At 46.1% G+C, this 12,529-nt stretch overlaps 1 protein-coding gene across 1 annotated transcript in view; it reads left to right on the forward strand.

Annotated features, from left to right (window-relative positions):
• The window catches only part of commd10 (COMM domain containing 10), a 47,315-nt gene extending 35,216 nt beyond the window's left edge, over window positions 1-12,099 (forward strand). The window contains exons 6-7 of the mRNA XM_040196196.2: window positions 10,518-10,577; window positions 10,696-12,099. Coding sequence (XP_040052130.2) covers window positions 10,518-10,577; window positions 10,696-10,734 — 99 coding nt within the window. The 3' untranslated portion in view covers window positions 10,735-12,099. The remainder of the gene's footprint in view (window positions 1-10,517; window positions 10,578-10,695) is intronic.
• The last annotated feature ends 430 nt before the right edge of the window (window positions 12,100-12,529 follow it).

Genomic DNA, 12,529 nt, shown 5'->3' on the forward strand with positions numbered 1-12,529 from the left:
TGTGTGGGGTGTCAAAGTGTGATGAATGCCTTGGATTAGGGCGCCGCGTGCTGAGCACAACCAGGTTAAGATGATCTACTGAGTAGTTTGCCGCTCTAATCAATTGCAGCGTGACATTCTTTGCTGGCGCAGCAATTTCTTCACATACCAACTGCGAAAAAAGGTGCTTGCGATGTCTCGTCGCCTCTTCAGTAACGCCGTCGCCTTCTCTTACCCACGTAAGGCTACGGTTATATGTTGACCAGCTCAAAGCGCTGCAACGACTTCAATCCAACATGGCGGCTCCCTGGCTACAGGAATCCGCTCAGTTGAAATGACGTAAATAAGCCAGATCTTTGTCTTCAACAGCATTTTCCATCAGATTTCATGCAGTGTGGCCAGTGTCAAAACGTGCGTGTTTCCTTAGGAGGAGCTACGCTATTACAGGGATACAGCTCTCTCCTCTCCTGCAGCCGCCCCCCATCTGCTGTATTTGTTTAGGTGTCTGTGGCCTCTCCTCTCTGAGCATGTAGACATGAGCCCTGCTCCTCACCTAATTGGTTTCTCTGTATTCGTGCTGCGGATGCGGAGAGAGGCAGGGAGAGCGCAGGCACGGCTGACTCTTAATAAATGTCACTCCACTGGACAGCTCACTGAGGGGGTGTTCATAACGAGGCGTCACTTAATGCGAGGGGAGACGTGCCGGAGCTCAGGCAGAGTCACAGAGATACAGGAAAAGGAATAAAACATCGAGAGAGGACGATGCGTCTTGCCCACAAGAGACGGGGACTAGATAGGGGAGGGACGGGGACAACCACCACAGCAGGAAGAGACACGCAGTGGTTTTGTCACCCATCATAGCATTTTGTGTGCGTGGGGGACAGGAGCCGTTAATGCTTGTGTCTTTTATGAAGCTCAACTAATTAATTATAGGTCTACATGTGCAATAACCAGTTGGCTCGCCATCATCTAAGTGAGACTTATTAACATCACATGTTGCAATTGAGAGTACATGAAAACGAATTAGCAAGTGAGCAGAGAAATTCAAATAGGCAGCTTTAATGAATGGATGAACCTTTAACGTGGTTTAATCGCTACTAGCAACACATGTAGAGTTGAAAGAGTTGTAATTATCTTGCTGAAATGTATTTACATATTGATCAGTAGGCAAAAAGTAATGAATGTACTGAACATTGTTAGCTAAAAGTAAAATATAAAACTAAATAATTTGAACACAAAAGTAATAAAATGGTTACACATAGTACCAATATTAATGTATATATATATTGTTAAAATAGTTGGCTAAATGAATGAATATGCTGTTCAAATATATGACTAAAAGTAATGGATGTACTATTTCATTATCAAGCTAAAAGTAATAAATATAACAAAAGAAGAGGCTGACATCCCGACTGTGAAACAAATGTGAACTGAACCAAACAACCTCATCATTTGAAATGAACTGCTTTTATACTCAATCTAAATTACATTTATAATTACGTGGAAAAAAAATCCATCTAGTATAAAGACTCTCTCTTGCGTGCATAGCCTGCCAATTACCTTTTGTTTTTTTGTTTGTGTAGTGGGATGTGTGGGCCTATGAAACTGCATGCTTGTGTATATACGTGCCGAGTGGACAGAACATGTGCAGCCTTAGGAGTGTGAGTGTGAGTGTGTGTGTGTGTGTGTGTGTGTGTGTGTGTGTGTGTGTGTGTGTGTGTGTGTGTGTGTGTGTGTGTGTGTGTGTGTGTGTGTGTGTGTGTGTGTGTGTGTGTGTGTGTGTGTTTTCAGGAATTCAACCTGTCAGGCCTGAAACCCGCTGCCTCCTTTCAGCCCGGCTCCACACACAAAAAAAAGCAAAAGCCTGGTTTGTTTGTTTTTGCCTGCCTTGTTTTTCTTTTGGTTGTTGTCAAAGTTCCCACCCGTTCTCCCTACAGTCCAATCCTGCTATTATTTACTCCTGCGGCTTTCAGAGTTGAGATAGAATAAGAGCAATATCAAAAGGCCGGTTGAAAAAAGAGAGCTGAAGTTACGAGGTGTAAATATTCAAACGGATTGAATGTAACAGGCCCGCTCAAAGTGTTTTCCTCAAATCGTTGAAATTAGAAGGACTGAGTGACACGTGGGCCTCTTGCTGGACAAGAAGGGTTTTCCATCATGTCACTTCTTGCATGTCGCAGCAAGTCAGAGAGCGGTTTGGAAAACATCTTTTCATCCCTTCCCTTAATATATTTGGGAGAAAAGGACTCTGCGTGTGTGTGTGTGTGTGTGTGTGTGTGTGTGTGTGTGTGTGTGTGTGTGTGTGTGTGTGTGTGTGTGTTTTGTGTCGGCCTGTGTGTGCACATATTTGTCTGTGCTGATTTCTGGTATAAATACCCGAGGTGATTGACAGCTTCCAGTGTTTGGGTTTGACAGCTCTTATGTGTTGCAGTCGACAGGCTTTTTGGGGAATGGCTGACGTCTCGAGGTTCCGTGTCTGTCACTGTGCGGCGGCTGCAGGGCGCTGCCGGGGATGTGGAGGCCGGTCCACGGTGCCCCCCTTTCAGCACTGGTGCACAATGCGTGTGGGGCTCCTACGGCCTGTGTGTGAACGGGGGCTTTCAAGGGTCTTGGGAAGATTAAACTTTCTTGTCTTTTTGAACTATTGATTTCTTTTGCTGCAGTTTTGTGTAAAGCTACTGAAGTGCTGTGCAGACGCATGGGAGGAGCTGCGTTCTGTGGGCTGGTATAGTTGATAAAAGAAAAAGCATATGCTATTAAGGGTGTTAATCCAGCGTTAAGGGGCAGTGGTGTTGTTCAGAGATACATGTTACCCCTCCAGAGGGAAACCCCGATCAAACATGCTGCACTTTGGGTGATGGAATTGATGAGCTGCTGTACACTGCATCGCTGTGCAGGAAGCAGAGGAAATACAATCTTTACTCCTCCACGACGGCTAAAGGTGACTTTTGGAGCAAGTCACCCTCTCTTGATTGTAAATCTCTGGCCGTCGCATCTTCTCTTTCTACAGATACAGTTAAACGTAGAGGGCTGATCTCTGGGGTGAAAAACATTCTGAGAATTGACAAGACAAATCTCATCTCCGGCTCCTCCAGCTCACGAAGGGCTTCTTCTATCTTGCGATCTCAGTAGATTAAAAGTGCTTCAACCCCAAACCGGCTGGTTGTCACCTCTAATTTTTGAAGAAAACTTTGCCTGCCTCCGCTGGAAACAATCAAAGAATAAGGATGAATTAAAGAAAAGTGGTAACCACAGCAACAATGATATGTTATTTAATGTACGTTGGTTTATACCACCCGAGAATGCGAGGGTTTGTAAGCGGATGTTTTGATGCGCTTTTTCTTCTAATTAATTCTATGTTCATTGTGGAGGATTGGGAAGAAAACACTGTTTTCTTCAAAGATTCAAGGTAAAAAAGTCATTGAAATGCAAAATGGTAATTTTGTGGATATCTTAAAATTTGCTTATGGAAAAATATGTAAATGTAGATTTCCATATTTCCATTTCTCTGCTATGTAAGTTTTCTGCTTGTGTGAAAGGGTTAGAAATCACAAGAAAAATCAATTCAATCCCACAGTTCTAACCGGGGGGGGGGCGAAATAGCCCAAAACCTCCGCGTTGCTCCTGAGAAGACATGCAGTGCCCAGCGGAAGTTCAGGAGGAGTCTCATTACACCCACGACCGACCACTCGGATGCCAGTTCTTCACAGTTTACACTAAGCCAGTCCGACGGCTAATAGTCTGCACTGTGTGTGCACACTCGTAATAGCCTGTCAGATAACTTGCAACGGGAATCGCCAGCGCAGTCTGACAGATGCTGCCTCTAATAGATTGTGTTGCTGAGGGTCAGTAGTCACCGTACTGTAATTGCCTCATTACGTCATCCACGAGTTGTATGTATTAGTTGTGTAACGCCCCAATAACTGAACTTAGCGCACCGCTTGGCCAGTTCAGCATCCGTTCCTCTCCTGAGGGGAACCTCCTGGACCGCTCTCCACGTCATCCCGGTTCCTCCAGGCGGCTTAGAACCTCGACAGTGCTGATGAGTCTCAGACAGATGGAGAGAAGAGACGTTCGACAGGCGGAGGCAGCACACCTGTAGCCCCGCAACGAACAAGAAAACATCTTTATTGAGACATTAGAAGAGTGTTTTGACAGCACAGCTGCGGTTCTCAGAATCTGATTTTAGCGACAGACCGCTGAACAAACATACCAACGCGATCATGTGCAACGTCAAGCACACCAGACGCTCCTCTGCGATACACGTATTTACAGATGTGTGGGCTCTCGTGGTTGTTAACTCAACTTCGGACCAAAACGGCAACACGATTGAGTGATGAAAAACAAGTTAATCTCTCCTCAGCTCAGGAGGGATGTGTTTTTCTTTAATGGCGCCGCCTTATTCCACATGATCACCCGTTCGTGTCTGCGCTGCGTCTTTGTGCCCCGGTGACAGACAACCCTCCTCATGTCTTCATGCAGCAACCACCACTTATCGTCCCTCTGCAACATGTCAGAATGCAGCTGGGGCAGGAATGAGCGCTGGCTCAGGGACAGAGAGGAGGATATGCTGGCAACGCACGCACGCACTGTGAGCTAACTGACACATATTTTAGGGTTGCCGTGGTCCAACAGACTGACAGACGGGAGCCGTCAACCTGTTGATAGACCAGATAGAAAGATAGACCCAGCAGTCACTCAGTCATCTGGCTCTCGTAAACCACGTGTACCCATGGGAAGCGCTCGTTTTGTTTTACGAATTATTGCAGGGAAATGTGGTAAAGGCCGAATTGCAGTTAAGCAGCCAGGAAGAGTGAGAAGAAGAAGTCGTGGTGAGGGATGGGGATGTTTGCTCGGCCTGCGGTGCCGGCCGACTGTCTTTCACTGTCCAGGTTTTCTTTTTGCTCCGTCGGGCAAAGGTCAACGGCCGGGCCTATCGGACAAACCGCCAAAGAACTCTCGGTCGGGGGAAGCCAAGTATTGAAGCAGAGGCACAGCGGGCCTGCGGTGCAGCGTAGGCTGTGCACAGCGCGGCAGTACGGCTGCTCTTTCTTCGATGCCGAGTTAATGCTGTGCTGCTGGTGTGCCGAGATGAGCAGAGAAGCAAGACGATGCGTTTTTATTCTGAACATTTAAAGGGCCTCGTATTTATTAGTTTTAGTCACACGGGGATGAATCGCAACTCATTTTCGGCATTCCTTGGCGCTAACTGCTTGTTGTGGTGGCATATATCTCATCCTCATTTTATTTACTGCTGAAATCGATGCATATTTTGGCAGCGTTTCTGCTGATAGTGAAGCCAAGCTGTATACATGGCGAGGCGTAAAAGCTAAATGAACACTTTGTTTAATTACTAACAGCACATGGTGCCGTGCTGTTCTTTTTTTTTTCCTTCTTTCGCAGCGTTTACCGTTTCTTTCCGCTAATTAAGACCTGTGAATGTGACATCATTTCTGTATGCGGTGACGGGCTCCAGGTCGTCCACATGGGCACAAAGATGTATACAGTTGCAATCAAAATTATTCAACCCCCCATTGCACATTAGGCTTATTGGCAAAATATACAATTTCTCAGCTGTTTGCAAAAAACAAATGACACAATAATTGTTTAAGTAGTTTAATGAAACTAATATTACAAAGGGTTTGTCCAAATTCAACACAAAATTCTACTTTTAATGACTTTAATGAATTTACTGCAGTCTCAAAATGATTCAACCCCTTCATGACAAGCATCTTCAGTACTTAGTAGATCACCCTTTGCTGTCATGACCTGCTGCAAACGTGATGCATAGCCAGACACCAGCTTCTGACAGCGTTCCTGAGGAATCTTAGCACATTCCTCACGGGCAATGGCCTCCAGTTCAGTAATTTTCTTTGCGTTTTGCAACCGCCTTCTTCAAATCCCACCAGAGATTTTTGATGGGGTTCAAGTCAGGCGACTGTGACGGCCACTCTAGAATCTTCCATTTCTTCTTCTGAAACCAAGCCTTGGTGGACTTTGAGGTATGCTTGGGATCATTGTCCTGTTGGAAGGTCCAATGACGCCCAAGTTTCAGCTTCATCACAGACGGCATGCCGTTTTTTCAGTGCCGGAGGCAGCAAAGCAGCCCCAGAGCATCACTGAGCCACCGCCAGGCTTCACTGTAGACAGGGTGTTCTTTTCAGCATATGCTTCATTCTTCTTCCTCCAGACATAGCGCTGATCCATAGGCCCGAATAGTTCTAGTTTTGTCTCATCGCTCCACAGAACAGAATTCCAAAACTTCGGTGGCTTATTTATATGGTTTTCAGCATATTGGAGCCGACTTTTCTTGTGCTGATGGGTCAGTAGTGGTGTGCGTCTTGGAGTCCGGGCATGGAACCCTTCAGTTTTTAGTATGTCACTCTAGCCAGACCAGGTATTTATGTGTTCTACCAATAAACCTAATGTGCAATGGGGGGTTGAATAATTTTGATTGCAACTGTAGCACTGAGGAATAGCACTTGTCTCTGAAAGGCCACAAGTGCAAGGTGGGAAGCTGATGCCATCCATGCCAATGCACCAGTTAGCCGTTCACCAGCAGAGGCCCTGGCACCAGGAGGCAAAAAGTTGGAATAAATAAATGTTGATTTGTAAATATACACAGGATTTTTCGGTATTTGGTCTTCAGTGCTTTTCTATCTCTGAATTGCTACCTAAAAGTAACACACCCACTTAAGACGGCACGTGGCATTTACTTAAAAGAGAACTATCGGTAGTCTAAAAGAGGGCGTCAACAGGAAACGTATGAACACTGACACTCTTGGGACGAAGAAACATGTCAGTAAAAAGTCATGAATTGAACACACACTTTGAAATTGTAATGTAATTGTCATGTTTTTTACAGGAAAAAGAAAAACACGGTTTATAAAAGCCAGTGAGGACATTATATAAAGAGGGGAAAAAAAGGTGTAGAATTAAGAGTAAGAGAATAGAAAAATGACATCAGATGTAACCAGATGAAAGACGATCACTCAGCAGTTCTCAGACGCTGATCCTCGCGCCTTCCCGTCTTTCCAAATGACTCTAGTTCATCCGCGTTCAGCGGAGTGAACTCCTCCACCCGAGCACTCAGCTGGCACTGTTCCCTCCACCTGAGGTCTGTCTGCATCGTGCATGTTCCTTTCCCCATCTCCTCCTCCTCCTCTCTCTGCGAATTTACAGACGGCTTTGTTGTCATTGTGATATTATATATTGTGTATATGAGACGCACTCTTTTCCTCTGAGTGAATTCTTTACAGCTTGTTGTTTGAGATGCGTTGGCTTGTTTGTTCCAATGAAAGCTCCTTTGGGTTAAGACAGTTTTCCTCATTCCTTTGCTTAAGCTCCCCGTTCTCCTCCCTCTCCTCCTCACCCTTCACTTTGCTGCTCTTCTCTCTTCCACCTTTCTCTCCCGTCCCCTCGCTGCTTTTGTCAATCCCTTTCCCTCATTTTTATTCCCCTTCCTGCGCTTTTTGTTGAGTTTCTTACTTGCCTTTAAAGCACTCAGGGACAAAAAAAACCCCTCCTCTGACAAGTATATCAAATCCGAGATTTTCGTTATTGCACCGAGGCAAATAATTGATGGAGAGTGGATTTGTGCATCCAGCGCGCCGCGTTCATTTCATGTGGTATGAAAATACCGGCGCTCCATGCCCTGCACATGCGGTCTTATATAAACGGACACCACTGACACCAGGAACCACTTGATGGGTTAAAAGCACAGCTTGTTGAATGTGTGATTTTAAAAAAAATGCACTTGAGATTTGGTTTTATACACCATTTTTGTTTCTCGTATCAATATGCCGCTGAATCTGAAATCTGTGAATAAAAAAACCATATTGTCCACCCAGTAGTCCTTCATAGTGCAGAAAACAAAGAGATTTTGTGTCTTCAATAGGCTCTGGATGGGAAGAAAAAACGGCCTATTGGGAGTGTGAAGGATTTCATAGAAGTAAGATAAATCCTTTCTACCTCTGATATTTCATTATTTGCCCCTTTTTGTGAGCCAGAAATGACACCTAAAAGGGCACAATGCATCTAGTGTGGGACCAATTTGTACCTTGACTGAACTATTATTACACAACTCCAGGGAGGGTAATTAGCCACAGTGGAAGCAGGACATTTTTCTGACTTTTGTTAAACTTGGTTTAAAATTCCCTGTGTGACTTTGTTGGCTCCTTTTCGTGTGGAAATGTACAAGTAACCTTGTGGGAAGCGTCTTACAGGGGGGCCCACATTTTGTCATATTGAACATATGGAAGGAAACGTTGGTAGAAATGGGTTTAGCTTTAGTCAGTGTATTCTCCCCCACGCGTCGGCGCTCCCGTAGTGCGCAGCCTATATCGCAATAACGCGCTCCAACATGTAGCCGCATATGGAACACCAGATGCAAGTCAATTCATCATTATCGTCATGAGGTCATCCTGTTTTCTGCATCTTGACACACAGCATTTTGGCACCGAGTCAGAGGAGACGTGTGTGTGTGTGTGTGTGTGTGTGTGTGTGTGTGTGTGTGTGTGCGTTCTGTAGGTCTAGAGCTGTGATGATGAGGATGATGCATTCTATCCCCATTAGTCTTAGCCTAGATCTGTCAGAGCCTTGTTGGGTAACTGCCTGGTAAAATCTCATCCCTGAGGAACAATGGGATGGGCCAAACGCACACACACACACACACACACACACACACACACACACACACACACACACACACACATACACATACATACACACACTTACGCCCTTGTGCATATGTTCCCAAGACAAAACCGCGTTTCACCGTTCCTCACACGCACACAAACACGCATACACACCCGTACCTGGAAACCCTTGTCAGAACAGAACAGTGTGTTGTCTTCATCATAGCTTAGTTTTGATTGACATCATACTTCCCAGCCGGCATTGGCGGTTGCCCGCCTCCCTTTTCGTCTCATCTCCTCATCAGACAGCTCGGCAGGCTGACGTACGTTTGTTTTCTTCTTTCAACTCGGCTATTTGACCCGAGCGCACCGAAGACAGACGAAACCCAAACAGCTGATTATGCAGCGCCGGATTGACCTCGTTTAGGATGCGGCCGCCAAGTTGTGTGTGTCTATGAGCTGAGACCGAGGCCGGTGCCGTTGTGTGGCGTCACACACCCGTTTTTTTCCGTTTGCTCTGAGAGGTGAACCATCGTCTCGTAGACGGACACTCTGATGGACGCCCTCTTCGTGTCGCACAATACTTTCATAGGTGGTTTGATTACCTGCCGGCCGTCCTGCGTTCTCCTCGTTCTGTGCGCAGACATCTTCCCATTCGCGCTCTCCTTCACGCACACACAACGCTGCTTCTAATTGACATCTCTGCCATTAATTTGCTGTGACACACGGCCTCCCCCCACACACTCAGCCAGCCAGTCGCATGTCGTCTCAAGCCCTAAAGCCCCGTTTGGTCTCTAAGCAGCACGGGGGGGCCGGGGGGGGGGGGGGGGGCGGGGGGCTGTACAGTCAGACAGCTCGTGCTTTTAGTGTCTTTCAGCGCAGATTTCTGTCATTTGTTGTCGTGAGTCTTGTCGTGCTTTCTTTCCAGCTGTTCAGTTCTTTTATCAACATTCGCCCCCACGGCCCAGAGTGCACTTCAGCCGGGTACAAGAATCCCCCCCCCCCCTCCCTACTCTGGGTTACCCAGAAAGCCTTTCACATATTGCAGCTCTTTTCTCAATGATGGGTGCGATAAAGTGTATCTCCATTACGCCCACTCATGGTGGGGGGGGTTATTGTCAGGTCCGATGGTAATGATGATAGCGGGCCGGGCTGCTCTCGGTTTCTTGCCGCTTGGCACTTTTCCCTCGACAGTTAGTGAGGCCTGCTGTCTTTTCAGAGAGGGGGGGGGACCAACCGCCGGCTCCCAGGTGAACCGAGGAGTCGGCACACAACGACGAAGGACAACCGGCGCTTTCTCTGCATACCTTTTTTTTTAAATGGTCTCTTCACTTTTCTCCAGGTGCATCAGAAACCCATTAGCTTGTGTATTTCCGTATACGCCGAACCAATCGCACCGCTCCATCCGACGACCTTCACTGCGGCTGTTTTTAATTGGTCGTGAAGTAGCGAGCAGTACAACAGCTTCCGCCCTGTTGCGTGCGGGACGTTGATTTCTATATGGCATTGCGTGGTCTGCAGGTTACTGCATGTGTTCTTGTGTGTTGGTCATCGCGCTGCGTCCTGTACGATGCAGCCGGACTCCAGAGTGCAGAGATGGAGACGGGTCTGCGGACAGGGACTTTGCCTCGGGCGTATTTTTAAACACTGATGGATCCGACTTACGAGGGCGGTACGCACCGGCGAGAGAACAGCAATAATTAATGACACAAGCACAAGGAGGCCCACAGAACAAGTCTTGGTCATTTACTTTCATACGCAACGTTCATTTTTACCCTCGCTCACATGTCTCTCTCTCTCTCTCCCTCTCTCCCCCCTCTCTCTCTCTCTCTCTCTCTCTCTCTCTCTCTCTCTCTCCCTCTCTCCCTCTCTCTCTCTCTCTCTCTCTCTCCCCCTCTGCAGGTGCAGGAAAATGTCTTCCTTGATTTTAACCACCAGGAGCTTCTCGACTTCTACAACCAGGTCCGTTATTTGTTTGTGCCATTGCATGATATTGTGTGTGTGTTAGTGCGGTTTTCTTTTGTGTACTTTTTGTGTTTTTTTCTCCAAAAACTCAACTCTTCTCTCTTCTTTCTTCCAGCTTGAAACCGTTCAAAGCCAATTGGATACCCTGACATGATGCCTGGTGCTCTTTATCCAACCCAACGCACACACACACGCACACACACACACACACACACACACACACACACACACACACACACACACACACACAGACAGTTAGATTTTTTGCTGACAGCTATGCCAGCTGTCGGAGGTTTAGAAATTCCATTCTTTCTGTGATTCATTTGAAAAAACGATCAAACTTTGAAGGAAGTTTTGTTCCCCTTTGAGCTCCCGCTAATGCCGCTCTGTGCTCAAAAGGGCCGAATAGATTCTACTTAGAATGTTTTTTCTTTCTTCTTATATCTCCATGGAGGGGATGGTGGGTAAATCACCTCCTCATTAGCCATCGTACTGAACCACATTTCTTTGTAACATTTTCTACAACCAGAAGCGAGGACCATAATATTTGATGTGAGTTAGATACATTAAGACGCTTATGTGCCAACAGTCAGTGATCTTCCAAAGTGTTGGAAGGAAAATATTTTGTTATTTTGAGTTGAAACAAATGGATTTAGTAACTTGGAGAAGGAACTCGTGTCCGTGCCGCTGTGATCAAATCTGAAGTGGAGGTGAAATCCATCCAAGCTGTTGTTCTTTAGGGAAGGCTCATTATTTCTCATTAAGACCAAGCTGGACTGCTGGTTCCACAGATGGGAGTTCTGCGAGGCACAGCGGACGTCCAGAGAGTGTGTGTCTGTGTGTGTGCGCTCGTGTGAAAAAATGCATCTGTGTAGATGGATGTATGAATATGTCCTTGTTTATGCATCTGTGTTTAGGTGTGTGTGTGTGTGTGTGTGTTGCGTTGCGTGCATAATTCCTCTCTTGTGATTTCTGAATCCAAACCCAGGTGTTGTTCTCACATGCAGGTTCATAAAGGGTCACAGCATCAGATATCTACCAGTACTGCTTAGCTTTTTTTCCTTTTTATTTAAATAGTTTTATCAAAAAAATAATGTGCTTTACTTACTTTTAAAAGCAAAACACAATGTGACATATTTAAATGTTTTCCATCTATGACAACCAGTTATTCCTCTGTCTGCTTACCCTGTGTAGATTTACTTACATGATTTTAGTACAATGCGTCTTACAACTATGTGAATAGTTTTCCTTTTCATTTCGTTGGAAATGCATCAGGGCTAATTCAAGGCAAGCTGGTTTGCAAGCATGAATACACAAACCTACTTAGTTTACATCTCTAAAAAGACAAGAATATAATAGTGTAAAGAGTAAAAGAGGAAAGTCTGAAAAGACTGTGGCCCCTTCATTGCTGACCGGTGTGCTCAGCCAAACTGTCACATTGCCTACATGTATCTGTATATCATGAATCAGTTAAGGCCATGCTGATTTCTTTGCATGCAATAAACACTGCAAGACTGTACCTTGATTGATTGATTGAATTGATGATTCTCGTCACCTCATCAGAGCGCACGGACGCCAGCGCCTCAAAGTCTAAAGACCCGGCTGTTCTACCGGCTTGACGAGTGGAAGATGAAGCCGATCCCTCAATTTACCGTATCACCATCTTACCTGTGCTCCACACCCACAGTTGGTGATTGAAAGGGAAAGCTGGCGCACACAAAGCGGGCTGAGATGAGTCTCCTCCGCTGGCCGGCTCAGGTTTCAGAGCGGGAGGAGGCGCTGAAGTTGTTTGCGGGTCGGATCAGGATGCTTCCCGGCTATTTGGTTTTGAAGTTACACATCCAGCACCAGATCCCACTGAGGAGATTCTAGTTCCCCCACCGGGACGAGTTTAATGTCCCGGAGAAGGACATTTAGGCAGAGGAGGAGCGCTGGATGGAGAGATCAGA

This window comes from Gasterosteus aculeatus, chromosome 13 (assembly GCF_964276395.1).
Source record: "Gasterosteus aculeatus chromosome 13, fGasAcu3.hap1.1, whole genome shotgun sequence".
Taxonomy (NCBI): domain Eukaryota; kingdom Metazoa; phylum Chordata; class Actinopteri; order Perciformes; family Gasterosteidae; genus Gasterosteus; species Gasterosteus aculeatus.